This window comes from Bos javanicus, chromosome 16 (assembly GCF_032452875.1).
Source record: "Bos javanicus breed banteng chromosome 16, ARS-OSU_banteng_1.0, whole genome shotgun sequence".
NCBI lineage: Eukaryota > Metazoa > Chordata > Mammalia > Artiodactyla > Bovidae > Bos > Bos javanicus.
In genome coordinates this window covers 22,426,538-22,445,679 of record NC_083883.1, presented here as the reverse complement: position 1 = coordinate 22,445,679, position 19,142 = coordinate 22,426,538, and the positions used below count along the sequence as shown (strand labels likewise).

Genomic DNA, 19,142 nt, shown 5'->3' with positions numbered 1-19,142 from the left:
ATCCATCCTCTTTACTCTTAAATACGAATGGACAGTGAGGATCACCATGTACTAAGGAAGGCCTCCAACTGCTGAGTGAGGCCAAGACAAACAGCATGAATGAACTCAAAAGAGATTAAAACAAGGCAGAGAAAAAGAAAAATTTAAGATGGCTATAATTAATTCCCCACAGAGAACAGACAGTGCATTTGTGAAATAACAGGGTCCCAAGAACAAAAACAAAACAACAAAAAAAGAGTTCTTCAAAAATAAAAAATATGAAGTCATATATTTTTAAAATTCAACGTAAGGGCTAGAAATCAAAGAACTTCCCCAGAAGGTGTCAGAGAGAGAATTAGAGGGGAAAACGTGAGAATAAGAGGATCAATCCAGAAGATCTAACAACCAATTAGCAGAAGCTCCAGAAAGGGAACACAGAAAAAAAGGGACAAAAATAATCAAAGATATTAATTCAAACAAACCAAACAATGTGTAGAGAAGGGAGGAACGTGAATTTCTCACTGGGTAGACAAAGTCGCCACGGTGCAGCACAAGGAGTGAGCAAGCTGCACAGGGCACTTCACTGCCAAGCTGTGGACCAGCAGAGATAAAGAGACGACCCGAAAGGTTTCAAGGAGTACAAAACCAGAAACCAGAGCAGCACCAGACCGCTAACCAGCAAAAAAAAAAAAAAAAAAAAACAAGAAAATGAAACAGTAACTTCAAAGTTCTGAGGGAAAATTTTTTCTAACACACACATCTATATGGTATTAGTTTCCCATGGCTGCTATATGATTACCACCAACTGGGTGGCTTCAAACAACAGCAATATATCCTCCCACAGTTCAGAATCTGGCCAGGCCTCCCTTCCTGGGGACTGTGGGCACCCTTTGGCTCACGGCTATCATTCCAGCCTCTGCCTTGGCTGTCACCTTACCAGCCTCCTGAGAAACCTGTATGCAAGTCAAGAAGCAACAGTTAGAACCAAACATGGAACAACGGACTGGTTCAAAACTGGGAAAGGAGTACGGCAAGGCTGTATATAGGCGCCCTGTTTATTTAACTTATATGCAGAGTACATCACGTGAAATGCTGGGCTGAATGAATCACAAGCTGGAATCAAGATTGCTGGGAGAAATATCAACAACCTCAGATATGCAGATGATACCACTTTAATGACAGAAAATAAAGAGGAACTAAACGGCCTCTGGATGAAGGTGAAAGAAGAGAGTGAAAAAGATGGCTTAAAACTCAACATTCAAAAAACAAAGATCGGAGGAGAACAAGATGGTGGAGGAATAGGTGGTCGTGGAGTACCTCTCTCTCCACAGAACATCAGAAATACACCTTCAAACACAGAAGTACATGCAGAACACCAGCTGAGAGTAGACAGGAGTACCTGACCAGCGGAAAAGAGTGTATAGAACCACCCAAAACTCGGTAGGATAAAGGAACTAGGGGGCAAAACAGGAGTGTTAGGAGGACTGGACCTGCCCTCAGTTGGGGGAAGAACTGAAGCAGGGGTCCAATCCCCACATCAGGGCAACTGTCTGAGTCAGAGGAGGAACATTTAAGGCTGAGAGTGAAACAGCTGACCTGTGGCAGCCTAAATGGAATGAGAATCAGACAGTCCTTGCCGCAGCCATACGTTACCCAGACAGGGACGCAGGTCCGCTGGAAGGTGCAGCGGCTGGGAGCTGGAGTTTAGGGATTGTGGAGCAACCCCAGGCGAGGGCTGCTGTTGACTGTGGAGAGACTGGATCTGGGGGATGTGAGGGAGGAGATTGTGGTGGGAAAGGCCTGTGGAGAAAGCCAGACAGGCAGCCATGGAAGCCAGGCAATACTGCTGAGTCACGCAAGGGGGTGGAGCCATCACCATAGCCTCTCACCCCACACATGACAGCATCAGCAGCTGAACAACAGAGGCCGGCCCATCAAATGCCTGAGGCACCGAACTACAAAGCAGGACCGCACCCAGGGCGCTCCTTTATGTGACTGACATGCAGATCTACAGAGCAGGACCCTGACCTGCCGAACAACAGGGAAGGACCACTAAGTGCCTGAACGGGTGGAGCTATGGAGAAAGACTGGCCAAAGGGGCCTTCTGATCATTAGCCACAAGAAGCTTGAAAAAAGACCCTGACAGGGCCATAACTCCTGCACCGGAAGCAGTCCATGTGCCTGCACACTTGGCGCCGCCAGGGTCCTCACAAGCCAAGAAACCATGCCACCTTCACACTCAACTCTCACTGGGAGAGAGCTGCTACAGGTGCAAAGTCTTCGTCTATGCGTGCAGTGTCATTTTGGTCATGAACAACTCTTTGCAACCCTGTAGACCCTGGGCTGCCAGGCTTCTCCGTCAGGGAGGGGGTTCTCCAGGCAAGAATACTGGAGCTTACTGGCCAATACTGGTCGCCATACCCTTCTAAAGCACTATACTTCCTGCTGCCCTAGCTGCCAACTCCCCTGAACACCTGGTGCTGCCAGAACCCCTGGGACCCAAGCAGCTGCACCACCTCCACACCTGGCCCTCACAGGGGCAAACCCAAGTCCTCCAGGGCAGCCTCAGGAGCAAACCCCAGTGAACGACCCACATGCAGAGGTGGAAATAAAACCACAGTTGAAACCCAGGGGCAGTGTGACTAAGGAAGAAGACCTAAAACCTTCCCACCAGCTCTACAAGCTGCAGATTAAATCCACACTATCAATTAGGCAGACTCTGTGTCTATGGAATATTCAAAATGACACTGAGAGCTCCCACAAAAGAAAACGCACTGGTTCTGATAGTTGTGGACACTGGAGGAAAGAACACACAGTAGGACCAGATGAGGATCTGAGATGCCCCCACAGCAGGTCCAGAGACCAGCACAGTGTTGGAGGGCATCCCAGGGAGGTAAGGTGGACTGCGATGCCCAGCAAGGGAAAGGACTCTGACAGCAGTGACTCAAGATAAACATTTGTTTTTCTTATGTTTTGACTTATTCTGTATACTCTTTTGGATTTTATCTTTTTTTCCCTCCCTTTCCCCACCCTGCTCTGTTGTAGTTATTGATTTTATTGGCACTATGAAATCTAATTAAGATTTTGAGCTTTTTTTTTTTTCTCAGTCACATTTTTTATTGTTGTTATATACCTCTGCCTCTACCTTGGGCTCTGGCAGTTCTGCGGAGTTTTTCTTCTTTTTTCTTCCTTTGTTTTTTTCATTTTTTAATTTTAACTTAAACCTATTATTATTTCTTCTACATCTGTTTCTTTGTTTGCTTTTCCTACTGCTCTTTTCCCCTTGCAATTAATCTTTAATGTATACAAATCTTTTTTATCTACCTCTATTTAACTTTGCATATCTTTCTTTTCTTTCTTTCCTTTCCTCTCAACAGATTTGTTAGTTTTATTTTCCTTGCTTTATTTCCCAGTTGGCACCATGCTTTAGTTTTGTTTTCCAGTCTGTGCGTTAGTTTTGCTCTTAACTAGTAGATATAATTTTTGGTTTCCTTTGTTCATCAGATCAATCTTTTACAGTTTATTTTTTGTTCTTTTTTTTTTCTTCTTTCTCTTAAACCTATTACTTTTTTCTGCATTTATTCCTTTGTTTGCTTTTCCTACTGTTCTTTTCCCCCAGCAGTTAATCTTTAATGGATATAAAACTTCTTCATCTACCTCTATTTAACTTTGAATATCTATTCTTTCTTTTCTTTCCTTTCCTCTCAACATATTTGTTAGTTTTGTTTTCATTGCTTTATTCCCTACTTGGCACCTTGCTTTAGGTTTTCCAGTTGTGCTTTAATTAGTTTTATTCTTAACTGGTAAATATAATTTTTTATTTACTTTGTTTGCCAGGTCAATCTGTACTTTATTTTTGTTGTACTATTTTGACTTTGTTTATGGGTGTGTGTATATTTATATACATGTGTGTATGTGTGTATACTCCATTATTTTAATTATTATTTTCCTGATTTTGTAACTGCCATTTGTCTGGGGTTCATCATGGTTTCTCGTTTCTGGGTATTTGTTTTAATCTCACTTAATGTCATAACAAACCACTTGTGGAATCTTTGTTCCTGATCAGAGATCAAGCGCTGAGCCTTTGGAGTGGGAGCACTGATTCCTACACCCTAGTCCCTAGACTACCAGAGAACTAAACGTGGGGAGTATTAAATAGTGAGAACTCACAAAGGAAACCATCTGAATACAAGACTCAGCATCACCCAACCACCAGTAGCACCTTGTGCAGGACGCCTCATCTAAACAACAAACAAAGCAAAAACACAAACCCAATAGTCAGCAGACAGGATTACCACCTCACTCAGCCTTGCCCTCAGAGGAAAAACAAAGAAACAAACAAAAAAGTCAGTGGAAATTTCACCCTATATGAACCTTACACAAACCACTGGTCCAACCTCAGGAGGGCAGAAACCAAAAGGAACAAAGAATTCAACTCTGAAGCCTGTGAAAAGACCTCAAACATAGTAAGCTAAAAAAAAAAATAATAATGAAAAGGCAGAGAAATACTACACAAATGAAGGAACAAACTAGAAACACAGAAGTCCAAATATATGAAGAGGAAATAGGCAAACTACCTAAAAATAATTCAGAATAATGACAGTAAAGATGATCAAAAACCTTGAAAACAAAATGGAGAAAATCCAAGAATCAATTAACAAAGACCTAGAAGAATTAAAGAATAAACAGACAAACAACACAATTACTGGAATTAAAAATACTCTAGAAGGAATCAGTAGCAGAATATCTGAAGCAGAACAAAAAATCAGTGAGATGGAAGATTAAATGGTAGAAATAACTTCTGAAGAGCAGAATAAAGCAAAAAGAATGAAAAGGACTGAAGACAGTCTCAGAGACCTCTGGGATAATATCAAACACACCAACATTCGAATTACAGGGGTCCCAGAAGAAGAGATAAAGAGTATGAGAAAATTTTTGAAAAAATTATAGTTGAAAATTTCCCCAACATGGTAAAGGAAATAGTCAATCAAGTTCAAGAGGTGCAAAGAGTCCCATAGAGGATAAACCCAAGGAGAAACACGCCAAGACACATACTAACCAAACTAACAAAGACTAAACACAAAGAATATTAAAAGCAGCGAGGAAGAAGCAACAAGTAATATACAAGGGAAACCCATATGCTTAACAGCTGATCTTTCAGCAGAAACTCTGCAGGCCAGAAGGGAATGGCAGGATATATTTAAAGTATTGAAAGGGAAAAATTTACAACCAAGATTACGGTATCCAGCAAGGATCTCATTCAAAATGGATCAAAAATAAAAAGCTTTTCAGATGGGCAAAAGTTAAGAGAATTCAGTACCACCAAACCAGCTTTACAACAAATATTAAAGGAACTTACATAGACAAGAAATACAAGAGAAGGAAAAAGATCTGCAAAATCAACCCCAAACAATTAAGAAAATGGCAATAGAAACATATATATCAGTAATTACTTTAAATGTAAATGGATTAAATGCTCCAACCAAAAGACAGACTGGCTAAATGGATACAAAAACAAAACCCATATATATGCTGTCTACAAGAAACCCACTTCAGACCTAAAGACACATACAGACTGAAAGTGAGCGGATGGAAAAATATATTCCATGCAAATGGGAAGCAAAAGAAAGCTGGAGTAGCAATCCTCATATCGGACAAAACAGACCTTAAAGTAAAGAAGATTACAAGAGATAAAGATGGACTCTACTAATGATCAACAGATCAATCCAAGAGGAAGACACAACAATTGTAAATATCTACACACCCAACATAGCACCTCAATACGTAAGACAAACACTAACAGGCATAAAAAGAGAAACGGACAGTAACACAATCATAGTAGGAGACTTTAACACCCCACTTACACCAATGGACAGATCATCAAAACTGAAAATTAATAAGGAAACACAAGTCTTAAATGATACATTAGATGAAATGGATCTCACTGATATCTTCAGAACATTCCATCCAAATGCAGAAGAATATATGTTTTTCTCAAGTGCACATGGAACATTCTCCAGAATAGACCACATCTTGGGTCACAAATCAAACCTCAGTAATTTTAAGAAAACTGAAATCATATCAAGCATCTTCTCCAACCACAACGCTATGAGACTGGATACCAATTACAAGAAAAAAACCATAAGAAATATAAACACATAGAGATTAAATAATAAATTTCTAAATAACCAATCGGTTATTGGAGAAATCAAAAAGGAAATCAAAATATTTCTAGAAACAAATGACAATGAAAACACGACAACTCAAAACCTATGGGATGCAACAAAAGCAGCTCTAAGAGGGAATTAAATAGCAATACAAACCAACCTCAAGAAACAAGAAAAACATCAAACAAAGTAACTTTACACATAAAACTGGAAAAAAGAACAACAATGACAAAAAAAAATTAGAAGGAAAGAAATCATAAAGATTCAAGCAGAAATAAATGAAAAAGAAATGAAAGAAACAATAGTAAAGATTAATAAAACTAAAAGCTGGTTCTTTGAGATAAAAACTGACAAATCTTTAGCCAGACTCATCAAGAAAAAAAGAAAAATCAAATCAACAAAATCAGAAATGAAAAAGGAGGTTACAACAAACAATGCAGGAATACAAAGGATTCTAAGAGACCATTATGTACAACTATATGGCAATAAAATGGATAACCTGGAAGAAATGAATAGATTCTTAGAAAAGTTCATTTTTCCAAGACTGAACCAGGAAGAAATAGAAATTATGAACAACCCAATTATAAGCACTGAAATTAAAGTTGTGATCAAAAACCTGCCAAAAAACAAAAGCCCAGGATTAGACGGCTTCACATGAGATATTCTATCAAACATTTAGAAATGAGCTAATGCCTATCCTCCTAAAACTCTTTCAAAAAGTTGCAGAAGAAGGAACATAGCCAAACTCATTCTATGAGGCCACGGTCACACTGATCCCAAAACCAGACAAAGACAATACAAAAAAACTACGGGCCAATATCACTGATGAACACAGATGCAAAAATCCTCAATAAAATTTTAGCAAACAGAAATCAACGACACATGAAAAAGCTCATACACCATGATCAAGTTGGGTTTATTCCAGGGATGCAAGGATTCTTCAATATATACTAATCAATCAATGCGATATACCATATTAACAAATTAAAGATAAAAATCATATGACAATCAAAGGAGATACAGAAAAAGCCTTTGATGAAATTCAGCATCCATTTATGATTACAACTCTTCAAAAGTGGGCACAGAATGAACCTACCTCAACATAGTAAAGGCCATATATGATAAGCCTACAGCAAACATTACTGTCAACAGTGAAAAACTGAAAACATTCCCCCTAAGATCAGGAACAAGAAAGGGTTCACCACCTTCACCACTATTATTCAACATAGTTCTGGAAGTCCTAGCTACAGCAATCAGAGAAGAAAAAGAAATAAAAGGAATCTAGATTGGAAAAGAAGTAAAGCTTTCACTGTGCACAGTGATGTGCAGTGAGTATGACATGATACTGTACATAGAAAACCCTAAAGATAGTATTAGAAAATTACTAGAGCTAATCAGTGAATTTAGCAAAGTTGCAGGATACAAAATTCACAGAAATCACTTGCATTTGTATATACTAACAATGAAAAATCAGAAAGAGAAAATAAGGAATCAATCTCATTCACCACTGCAACAAAAAGAATTAATTATCTAGGAATAAACTTATCTAAGGAGACAAAAGAACTGTACACTGAAAATTATAAGACACTGATAAAAGAAATCAAAGATGACATAAACAGATGGAGAGATTATCCATGTTCCTGGGTAGGAAGAATAAATACTGTGAAAATGACTATACTACCAAATGCAATCTACAGATTCAACGTGATCCCTAGCAAATTACCAATGACATTTTTCACAGAACTAGAATAAAAAATTTCACAATTCATATGGAAACACAAAAGACCCTGAATAGCCAAAGCAGTCCTGAGAAAGAAGAATGGAGCTGGAGGAACCAACCTTCCTGACTTCAGATTACACTACAAAGTTACAGTCATCAAGACAGTATGGTACTGGCACAAAAACAGAAATAGAGACCAATGGAACAAGATAGAAAGCCCAGAAATAAACCCATGCACCTATGGGTGCCTTATTTTTGACAAAGGAGACAAGAATGTACAATGGGGCAAAGACAGCCTCTTCAATAAATGGTGCTGGGAAGACTGGACAGCTACATGTAAAAAAATGAAATTAGAACACTTCCTAACACCATACACAAAGATAAACTCAAAATGGATTAAAGACCTAAATGTAAGATCAGAAACTATAAAACTCTTAGAGGAAAACATAGGCAGAACACTCGATGACATAAATCAAAGCAAGATCCTCTATGACCCACCTCCTAGAGTAATGGAAATAAAAACACAAGTAAACACACAGGACCTGATTAAACTTAAAAGCTTTTGTACAGCAAAGGAAACTATAAGCCAGGTGAAAAGACAACCCTTAGAATGGGAGAAAATAATAGAAAATGAAACAACTGACAAAGGATTAATTTCTAAAATATACAAGCAGCTCATACAACTCAATAGCAGAAAAACAAACACCCAATCAAAAAGTGGGAAAAAGGCTTGAACAGACATTTCTCCAAAGAAGACATACAGATGGCTAACAAACACTTGAAAAGATGCTCAATACCACTCATTATTAGAGAAATGCAAATCAAAACCACAACGAGATATCACCTCACCCCAGTCAGAATGGCCATCATCAAAAAGCCTACAAAACAATAAATGCTGAAGAGGGTGTGGAGAAAAGGGACAGCTCTTGCACTGTTGGTGGGAATGTAAATTGATACAGCCACTATGGAAGACAGTATGGAGATTCCTTTAAAAACTAGGACTAAAATCACCATATGACCCAGCAATCCCATACACCCTGAGGAACCATGGTTGAAAAAGACACATGTATCCCATTGTTCATCGCAGCACTATTTACAATAGCTAGAACATGGAAGCAACCTAGATGCCCAATGACAGATGAATAGATAAAGAAGTTTTGATACATATACACAATGGAATATTACTCAGCCATAAAAAGGAACGCATTTGCGTCCATTCTGATGAGGTGGATGAACCCAGAACCTATTATATAGAGTGAAGTGACTCAGAAAGAGAAAGATAAACATCGTATTCTAACATACATATACAGAATCTAGAAAAATGGTACTGAAGGATTTATTTACAGGGCAGCAATGGAGAAACAGATATAGAGGATAGAGTTACAGACATGGGGAGAGGGGAGGAGAGGATGAGATGTATGGGAAGAGTAATAAGGAAACTTACATTACTATGTGTAAAATAGATAGCCAAAGGGAATTTGCTGTATGGCTCAAGAAACTCAAACAGGGGCTCTGTATCAACCTAGAGGGGTAGGATGAGGAGGGAGACAGGAGGGAGGTTCAAAAGGGAGGGGATATATGTATACTTATGGCTGATTCATGTCAAGGTTTGACAGAAAACAACAAAACTCTGTAAAGCAATTATCCTTCAATAAAAAAATTAATTAATTTTAAAAAATAGGAATAAAAAGAAAAAAGAGACAGATGTCTCCTGGCAGAACAGACTGTACATGGAGTGAGGGCCCTCTAGAATTGCCAGAGGGCTGGAGAAGGGGACTCTGGAGTGGTCAATTAAGGGCAAGTCGGGGCACTGGTCCTCTAGGGGAGCCACTACCTGGGCCTGGAGGGGACTAGGAGGCCACCAGTGGAGGTGCTAAATTAAAACATGCACTGTCAGTGCATCAGAAAAATAAGGAATAGTTGCATCTATGTATGGTGGACATGTGATAAACCAAAAATAACACGTCAGCAGTGGGAGGATCTGGGTGGTGTCTTTATGGATATTCACTCTACAATACTTTCAACTCTTACGTATCCTTGAAAAGGCTCATAATTAACCAAACAAAATAACATACTTGTAGCATCTGTCTATAGCTGCTATTACTCTAACCGGCCCTTTAGATGGCTGCAGGGTGACTGGACACTGGAAGGGTGAGTCTGGCCCCTGCATGGGCACATCTGCTGTGGCCATGAAGCTGGAGCTGTGGGAGATCAACTTTCTTACCTATCATCACCACATCTGCCGTCAGCAATGTCCCAAGTAGCAGGAAGATGGCCCCCACCTTGCCCCTCCTTGCTATCTTTCCTGCAATTCTTGCAAGAGTGCTTTAATTTGAAGAAAATTAGTCTGACTCCTTAATTCAAGGAAATCTGAGAATCACGGTTCTTAGCTTCGTAGTGTCTGCAGTTTAGGGATATACAGAAGGAAATTATATGGAGTGAAGTTAAGTGGGACAGACAAAGACAGTTGTATGATTTCACTTACATGTATAATGTAAAAAAAAAGTCACAAATGAACTTATATACAAAACAGAAATAGAGTCACAGATGTAGAAAACAAAGGTTTTACCTGAGGGGAAAGGGGAAGGAAGGATACATTGGGAGATTAGCACTGACATATACACACTGCTATATATAAAATGGATAACTGATAAGGACCTGCTGTATAGCACAGAAACGTCTACTTGATACTCTGTAATGACCTATAGGGGAAAAGAATCTGACTATACTTCAATAAAAATTTTAAAATATATATACTTTAAAAAAAAAGATTGTGGCATCTGGTCTTATCACTTCATGGCAAACAGATGGGGAAAATATGGAAACAATATCAGATTTCATTTTCGTGGGCTCCAAAACTACTGTGGACAATGACTGCAGCCATGAAATTAAAAAATGCTTGCTCTTTGCAAGAAATGCAACGACAAACCTAGACAGCATATTAAAAAGCAGAAACATCACTTTGCCAACAAAGGTCCATCCAGTCAAAAGCTATGGTTTTTCCAGTAGTCATGCACAGATGTGAGAGTTGGACCATAAAAGAAGGCTGAGCACTGAAGAACTGATGCTTTCGAACCGTGGTGCTGAAGACTCTTGAGAGCCCCCTGGACAGCAAGGTGGTCAAACCAGTCAATCCTAAAGGAAATCAACCCTGAATAGTCATGAGAAGGACTGATGCTCAAGTATACTCCAATACTTTGGCCACCTGATGTGAAGAGCCAACTCATTGGGAAAGACCCTGATGCTGGGAAAGACTGAAAGCAGGAGGAGAAGGAGGTGACAGAGGATGAGATGGTTGGATAGCATCACCAACTCAATGGACATGAGTTTGAGCAAACTCCGGGAGATAGTGAAGGACAGGGAAGCCTGGTGTGCTGCAGTCCATGGCGATGCAAAGAGTCGGACACAACTGAATGAGTGAACAACCACCATTCAACCCACTGCATGTACCCAATCAATACATCAATTTAAAAAATGAGGATACCTAAACCCTTTCCCAGAAAGCTGCTGGTAAATGTAACTGTCAAAATGAGAGAGAAAGCCAAGAGAAAAGAAGACATTTAGTCCCAGAAACAGAGGTTACTGCACAGGAAAGAGACAAAGGGAATTCCCAGGACAGTGATAAAGCAGAGCTGAAAACAGACAGTGCATACCAGGTAAAAAACAACCAGTCTGGATTGTAGCAGGATGACCATGAAGAAAGTAGTACTGAGAAGGGTTTAAGAATTTTTTTTGCAGAGTGTAGGAAGGCTTTGGTGCATAAACTAAGCAAATGAGAAGAGGCGGCCATTAATTCCAGGAAAACAAAAACTATAAGGAAATAAGTTAAAGAAAGAAAATAATATTACCGAGCATTACTTTGCACAGCAAAGAACAATGTTTACATTGAATATTGATTTAGCCAAAATATGAATATATCATACTAGAAAGACCAAGTATTAGATATATGGGGGTGAAGGAATGTTAAGAGTGCCAATTCTTTATCTTCCATTAAATATAATAATATTGAGAGTGAGATAGTATAAATATTATTTAATATACAGAGGTAAATACTAGTAGAAAGATCTATTACTTTGGGGTGAGGGAATGAAACAAGGAGTAGAGGCAGATGTGGAAGGATACTGGCTATTTTATTTTGTAACTGTGTTCCTATTGCTTTGAAAACAAAATTAAACAAAACTACATGATGCAGGAAAAAAGAAAAGGTTCTGAGAAAAGGATTTGTTCAGGGCCATGACACAGTTAAGAAATATGTCACAATGTCTCAAAGTTTCTAATAGCTTGCAGGAGTATGGAAATTCTTGAAACAGGGTTCTTCAAAAAAAATAATAAGTTTCCAAAGGCATAAGTCTGCCTAAGGAGTCAAAAACAATCAAACCACACACACCACCACCAGCACTCCTGAAGTATGCTGACTAACAGATCCACCCTCTGTTACATTATTATAACTCTACCCAGCTTTGCTTAATGTAACACTGCTGGCTCCTTTTCATTTTTGAACTTTATAACTCACAACCATAAGTAACTGGTATAACCAGGTAAAGGAGTTGAAGATATAATCCAGACTGGGATTATCTGGGAAGATACCTGCCAGTGAATCCAGTCTGTATGTGAATGGACTCTAAAGACTGCACAGTATTAGGAGGATGAGATTAAAAGCCTGTGTTCTGAATACACCCAGAGAGGGACAATGAGCAGCTTCCATAAAAGCTCTTCTGTCAAGCTTGTATGAGGAGAGGAGGAGAGGCTATTAGGGAAATGTGTGGCAGCAAGGGTGCTAGGACAAGGTGAAACAGGAAAGGGAAATCTTACTCTCTACTTAATCAATGTCCTCCTTTATCCAGTTCATTAATGTCTGACTCACTGGCACACCAAATCTATTTCCACTTTGGCCTTCCCTCCTCTTCAGTTGCCTTGAAAGTCCACCTACTTCCACTAGACACAGACTAAACTGCTCTTATGTCCTAAATGCATATTGGCTACTTTGAAATTCTCCCCACAAATACGGACAGCCACTTAATTACAGCTGTTATACTCAGTGTAACTGACAATAACAAACAGTCTAAATGGACCAGTTTAGAATCTCGATGTTGTCATGCTAATCTTATTTACTTATTTTCTTGAGGTCATGTGTCTACCTGAATTGTAAACCTTTAAAAGATACAAGGATAGCACCAGGTACAAATAGGTATTTAATGTTTTCCTATAAATGTATGAAAACAAATATTTTTAAAAGAAAATGTGTCAGGGTAATTAATCACTAGTGTGAGGTAGGTAGCTCTAGAAATAAATTTTTAAAGCCAAGCCATTTTGGTTAACATCTCAAGCAGTTTTTTGACCTTGTCACAGATTACTACCACACCTGTGATCACTGTAGTAGGAAAAGTCGAAGGTCAAGAGCAAAAAAGCAAATGGTAACAAAGAAAATACAATGATGCCACTGAAAAGAACCCTTCATATATTTTCATAACTCATGAAAAAATTAATCCCAAAGCAAAAACAAATGCTTCTATTAAAAGTTATTTTGAAACCAACAAGGAAAAGGTGAAAAAAAAAACCTTTTTTGATGGAAAACATCAGCTCTTTCTCACCCAATGCTGCTTGATCTTTCTCCAATTATTACAATAAAACACTCTTATCATAAGTGAGGACAGTCTGTTAAGACTTTTTAACTTACAAGTGTAAATGCCCAATCATAGCATTCATGTCTTCATAATTACTTCTGACAAACTTTAAAACGCAGCACTAGTGAGCACACTTACATAAATATGCAAAATGTGAGTCCTTTTGATATTCAGAAGGAATATATATCAAAATATTGACATTTTGATATTCAGATCAAATTCAAACAGCTTAGAAAACTTTTGTCAAAATTAGATAAAATGGCAACTTAATCAAGAAACTTGAAGAATACTTCAACTCTAGAAGAGCATGAAATTCCTAAATGCTCTTCTTGCCAGAGTTTCTTTTGTTTTCCCAAAATACAAACAAAAACTTATGACAGAAACTCTAGTTTCCTGATTGAAGTTCTCTTTGTTGGCAACAGAAAGCAAGCCTTAAAATACAACTATGTACTTTGCTTTAATTTAAAAAGTAAATAAGCCCTTTTGAGAGTAAAGCACATTTCAGAACCTTTCACCTGGTATAGTAAAAAGAAAGCTATTGGGATTCATAGGTCAGAGGGCTGGAGAACAGGAGTTGCATGCCAAAGATCATGAAAAGCATTTACGTTCTTTATCTCCCAATCAGTCGAGTATCATCAAAGCTGCCTCAGCATAAGGATGAGTTTTCATCATACTTCCTAAAGCTCCAATTCTTCATTTTAGAAATTATGCACCATGTCAATTATCACTGTGGGTTAACAGTCTCAATTGAAGATGTATCCCTCACTTGGCCTTCTATTCTACAAAATGCAGGATTTCAAATAGGAGACCGTCCTATCTCTAAAAAATTTACCTAAATCTACCAGTTCCTGAGTTTTAACAGCAAGGCCCTGGCATATGCAACTGGCAACTTCCATATTGAATAAGTCATCATGAAACATAAGAATACAGAGTTAAAGTAGGCTGTGGGCATGTGGAAATCTTAATAACATCTGAAAAGAAAAAATATTAATTCTATAGTATGCTTTTTTTTTTTAATTTGGCTGCTTCAGGTCTTGGTTGTGGCACACACGTATAGTATGCTGTTCAACCTCCAAACTCTAAGAGCTGACATATATCTGATGTGCTGAATCCTGTGTAAAAGTCTTACCTGTTTGGCTTTCGAGTTCTTCCCAGCAGAATTTTTCTCACTTGCACTTCCGTCCATCCCTCTCAGAACACTGATGAAGTCCTTCTTGGAAACCGAGGATATCAACTTAGCTCGTTTTCTAATAGAGCCTCCAGCTTCTTTAACCTTTTCATCTACATTCTTTTGATGCTTTTGAACAGCATTAAATAACTGCACCACACCCCTATGGAACACAAATGACCAGAATAATTTCACTAAATAACAATTACACTAGAACACAAGCTCTTGAGGACGGGCGCAATCTATTTTCACTGCTCAGAAACGAGGCAATCATCTAATACGCGCTCAAGTGAAAAGCACAGAATAAATCTGAAAAGTGAACATACATTTCAATGAAACTGAATAGAAGTATCTGAATAGAGAATAAACACATGTGAGTTGATTTGTAGTTTTTCTCAGCTTCACTCTTTCTAAATCAACTTCTGAACAGATACTTCTCAAAATCTAATCATATAATGGCTGAAGACTTTAAGTGTCAATGGGATGAGCACAGGCTTTACAGTTAGCTATCTGATTATCTGACGCTAGAAAGATCTCCTGGATCTTGATTTCACCTGTAAATGGCAAAAATAATACTCAAGAAGCTTAGAAAGTATTCAGCTACCTTATCTGCAAGTCTTATGATATAAAACTATTTTTTTTAAGTCTATTTGAAGTACTTTATTCTGAAGTTAAACTCATTGAAATTCTGAAGATTAAGACTTGTAGTGTCCATTACAGTAGTCACAGGTTACATGTAACGAGTGAACACAGGACATACGGCCAGAACAATGTTGCAGTGTGCTCCAAGTTTAAAATACACACTAGACTTTAAAGACAGTATGAGAAAAAGATTTTAAATTTCATTAATACTTGTTTTTTATTACATGCTGAAATAATTTGAATATATTGAGTTAAACAAAATTTATCATTGACTTTCATTTCACTTCTTTGTTTTTACTTTTTTCAAGGAGGCGCTCAGAAAATTTTAAGTTGCATGTGTGGCTCACACTGGATTTCTAGTCGATTTCTACTGGCCAGCACTGCTTTACACCATCGACACCCCTTCCAGCTCTAAGCTTCTATCATCTATTCATGTTCCTGCTATAACCATCATCAGTGCAGACGATCCGCCACAGGTGCTGAGCATCCCTGCACGTTCCTGCTGGGTTCTGAAGAGCACAACGCCTGCTCTTTACCAGGCCGTTTCTCAGGGTTGTGTCTGCAGTACGCAACCTTGAGAGATGAGGTAATGTCTCCCCCCAGACAAAGAGCAGGCTTGTTACCGTTCCCCATAAAAGCAATGGATCCCCAGATGCAGAGTTCCTCTCCTGTAACACAACCCACTGCACGCACAGGCATCTGTCGAGGGCACCTGCGCCACCCCCGGGGACACGGGGAACCGGTGGGAACGTGAAGCTCTGGCTACGGCTTCAGCTGTGAGTAACAGTCCTTTGTCTCTGACCTACAAGCGTCTTGTCTTCTGCCAGAATCCAAGAAACCTTACCAACCTAGCTTATTTGTTTATAAGTTGGGTAAAATTCCATACACTCCACAGCAGGGCTGGGACCAAGGTGCCGAGACGGAGGTGCCCAGGGTATAAAATGTAAGGGGCACTTACTCTCTGGCACCAATCCTGTACTCTTCTCAGCTCTGCGTGGGTATTAATTCATTTAATTCTCAGAGAAATCCTATAGCATAGGTATAACGTTCTCGCTTGTTTCCACAGATAAATAAACTGAGACAGAAGGAAATTAAGTAACTGCCCAGGGACACCCAGCAGCCTGGCCCTGCTCTCACTCCCTCAGCCATCCAGCCTCACTGGCTCACCATCCAACACCCAGATGGATTGCTGTAGGCAGCTAGGAAGTTAAAAGGGATTTCACTGAATGTAACTGTTGTATTCTTTAAATGGTAATCCAACTGCTACCTCCTTCATGGAGCCGTCCTCAACTCCATACACAATCTCCCATTAGATGTTCCCAACACGCAGGACACACCTTTACTCCCAAAGAGACTAGAACCCCCACAGATAAGTGGGCAAGGACCATGCAGTAGCCACCAGATTCTATTCATCTCTGGGCACAGATGGCATCAACTAAATGTTGGTGCCAATTTTAAAAAAAAATGCTGAGTGGAAGGACAGCACGAAGCTGCTATAATGTGTAATTTGTTAGGTCATAAGTATAGTGCAAGATAACAAAAATGATCACCTCGTGCCATAAATTTAGATAAGCATCCTAAGAGAAACACAGGCAGAGGTCTGATTATAATGTTCTCGTGACCATAAAACACAAGATGATCCGAAACAGGTTCATACCACATACACACTTAGCCCATTAGACTCTTGCCTCACGAGACCTCCAAAATCTGTGGCTGAATCCAGTATCAGGTAGGCAGGCTGAGATATAAATCACTTGGCTCTGACCAGGCAGAGCTTAAGAACCAAACCTCGTCAGAAATGGATCACTACAAAGCTTTAGTGCACTTAGTTTTTAAAGGGCAACAACACTGTCTTACCTCGTAGCAATTCTCTGAAGATTTCTCTCCGTTTCTTTGTCTTTGACAACATCTGGCTTTACTCTGCACATCATTTCCCATTCCCGCTTCTTATCAAGCTGTGTTATAAATAGTGTTATGTGAAAGAATATTAGGCATTTTTGAAAGTGCAGCACACTTTGATATGATACTCTGTGAAAGGACAAAGGTAATAAATCATTCGAGCTTTAGTTTGTCGTAGGGCCTTTCAGAAACCCACCCTTTCGGGGGTCCGGCTCCGGGAGCCTGCGGTTAGTGCTCAGCGTGTCATGCGAGAGGCACCAAGTAAGCAGCCGGCAGGCTCTCCGACAGCAGGGGCCTGGAGCACTGCCAGCGTGTGGAGCCAGGAGGGCCAGGCTGGGGGTGAGGGAGCCCCGTGCCCAACCTGCCATCGCCAGAAGCCTCAGAGGGCAGCATCAGCAAGACGCCAAACCACCCTCTTCCGTAACCATGAGTTTAAGCACCGCTTCTCTTTATTTTTAGAACCTGACTTCCCCAGCGGCCGGAATTATTAAGAACTTGTATCAGCTTTTAAAAGAACAGCATGGTGTCCTACTAGCACTGTAATAGATAGAGACTATTTAAACAGTGACTGTTCTTCTTTCCTCTTATGGCACATCTGACCACTGTCCTTGCCGTATATGGCTTATCAGTCACAAACTACAGCAAGCTGACTCTCTGCGATAATGCAGACATAGAAACGGATTAGGAAATAAGAATATCCCACAGACAACATCATCTCATTCAAAACTGTTCTCAAGGGACTTCGTGACCTCAGGTCCTTGATTCGGTACACTTGCTTCTCCAGGTCCCCTGCTCAGGTCAACATATCACCAAACATCAAATATACTGAATATGATAAACTAATTATCAAGAAGCTGGTAGTAAGCATCAAAATCAGGAAGAACCAGTGGGGAAAAGTCTCCTTTTATCTTTTCCTTGTCTTCATTCATCTGATCTCTCACTTTGTATTAATGAAAACATCTGTTCACAGTAAAACCAAATCTTTGCTCTTGCTATACTCTGGAGCCTTTTTAAAGAAACAGATTCTTCCCCAAATCAGGTATTTTAACTATAATGAAATTCATTGTCAGATTATACCCAAAATAAAAAACCTTACTTTTAAGTGTAAAACAGTCAATCCTTAATTATCTCTTGTACGGAGGGGATAACAGGCATGCATGATCCCCAGGTATTTTTTAACTCTGAAATGTATTTCTTTACCTATAATTAGAAACAGGTAGCCAATATTCTGGAAACCAATAATACTTAACGTTAAGAAACAAACACGTTTACGCAGACTCTACCCGGAAGTATATACTGAAGAGCATCTCGGCTGCTGTGTCGTGTTCCCGGGATCAACACACGTGCTCTCATGCATTATGCGGACAGCATCAGCTCTAGCACTCAAAGCTCTGGTCTAGAGCAGAGTCAGGAATTTCTTTATGTTGGCTTTAAAACATTGTTCTCTTACTGGAACACTTGGACTAGGGGTAATTAAGGATTCTGATATTTTTAAAGCCTCCTCTAGTTTTTGCCAGATTAAAAAAAAAAAAAAAAGGTTCGAATTTTAAGTTGAAAAGCTATCAGTAAGACTCAGAGACAAAGTTGATCTTAAATAAAGTACAATGAGAATACTGAATTAGTAATAGAGTACGTTCTGTTTTGAAGGGCAGCACTTGAAAAGTTCCATCTTTATACAGCCTCCAACAGAGGGCACCCAGTATTAGGAACAAAGGAAACATTCATCTTGAAACAAGATAAGGGGATGGTGAACTTAAAAGGAAACAAATGCCAACTGAAACTTAAGTTTTCTCTCCTTTTTACATATAAAGTATCTCTTGGAAATGAGCACTTCTATATTGTCAGTATGACCGTAGAAAGTTATTTTTCTTTCATTAAAAAATAATATCTATTTCAGCAGCCAAATAGTTTAGACATATTCTTGTTCTACTGTTCATTTATCT

The 19,142-nt window shown here is 39.2% G+C and overlaps 1 protein-coding gene across 1 annotated transcript in view; it reads right to left on the bottom strand.

Annotated features, from left to right (window-relative positions):
* Positions 1 to 19,142, bottom strand: part of RRP15 (ribosomal RNA processing 15 homolog) — a 66,969-nt gene that overhangs the window by 32,679 nt on the left and 15,148 nt on the right. The window contains exons 3-4 of the mRNA XM_061382220.1: positions 17,158 to 17,255; positions 14,620 to 14,821 (exon numbers count right to left, since the gene is read on the bottom strand). Of these exons, the coding sequence (XP_061238204.1) occupies positions 14,620 to 14,821; positions 17,158 to 17,255 (300 nt within the window). The remainder of the gene's footprint in view (positions 1 to 14,619; positions 14,822 to 17,157; positions 17,256 to 19,142) is intronic.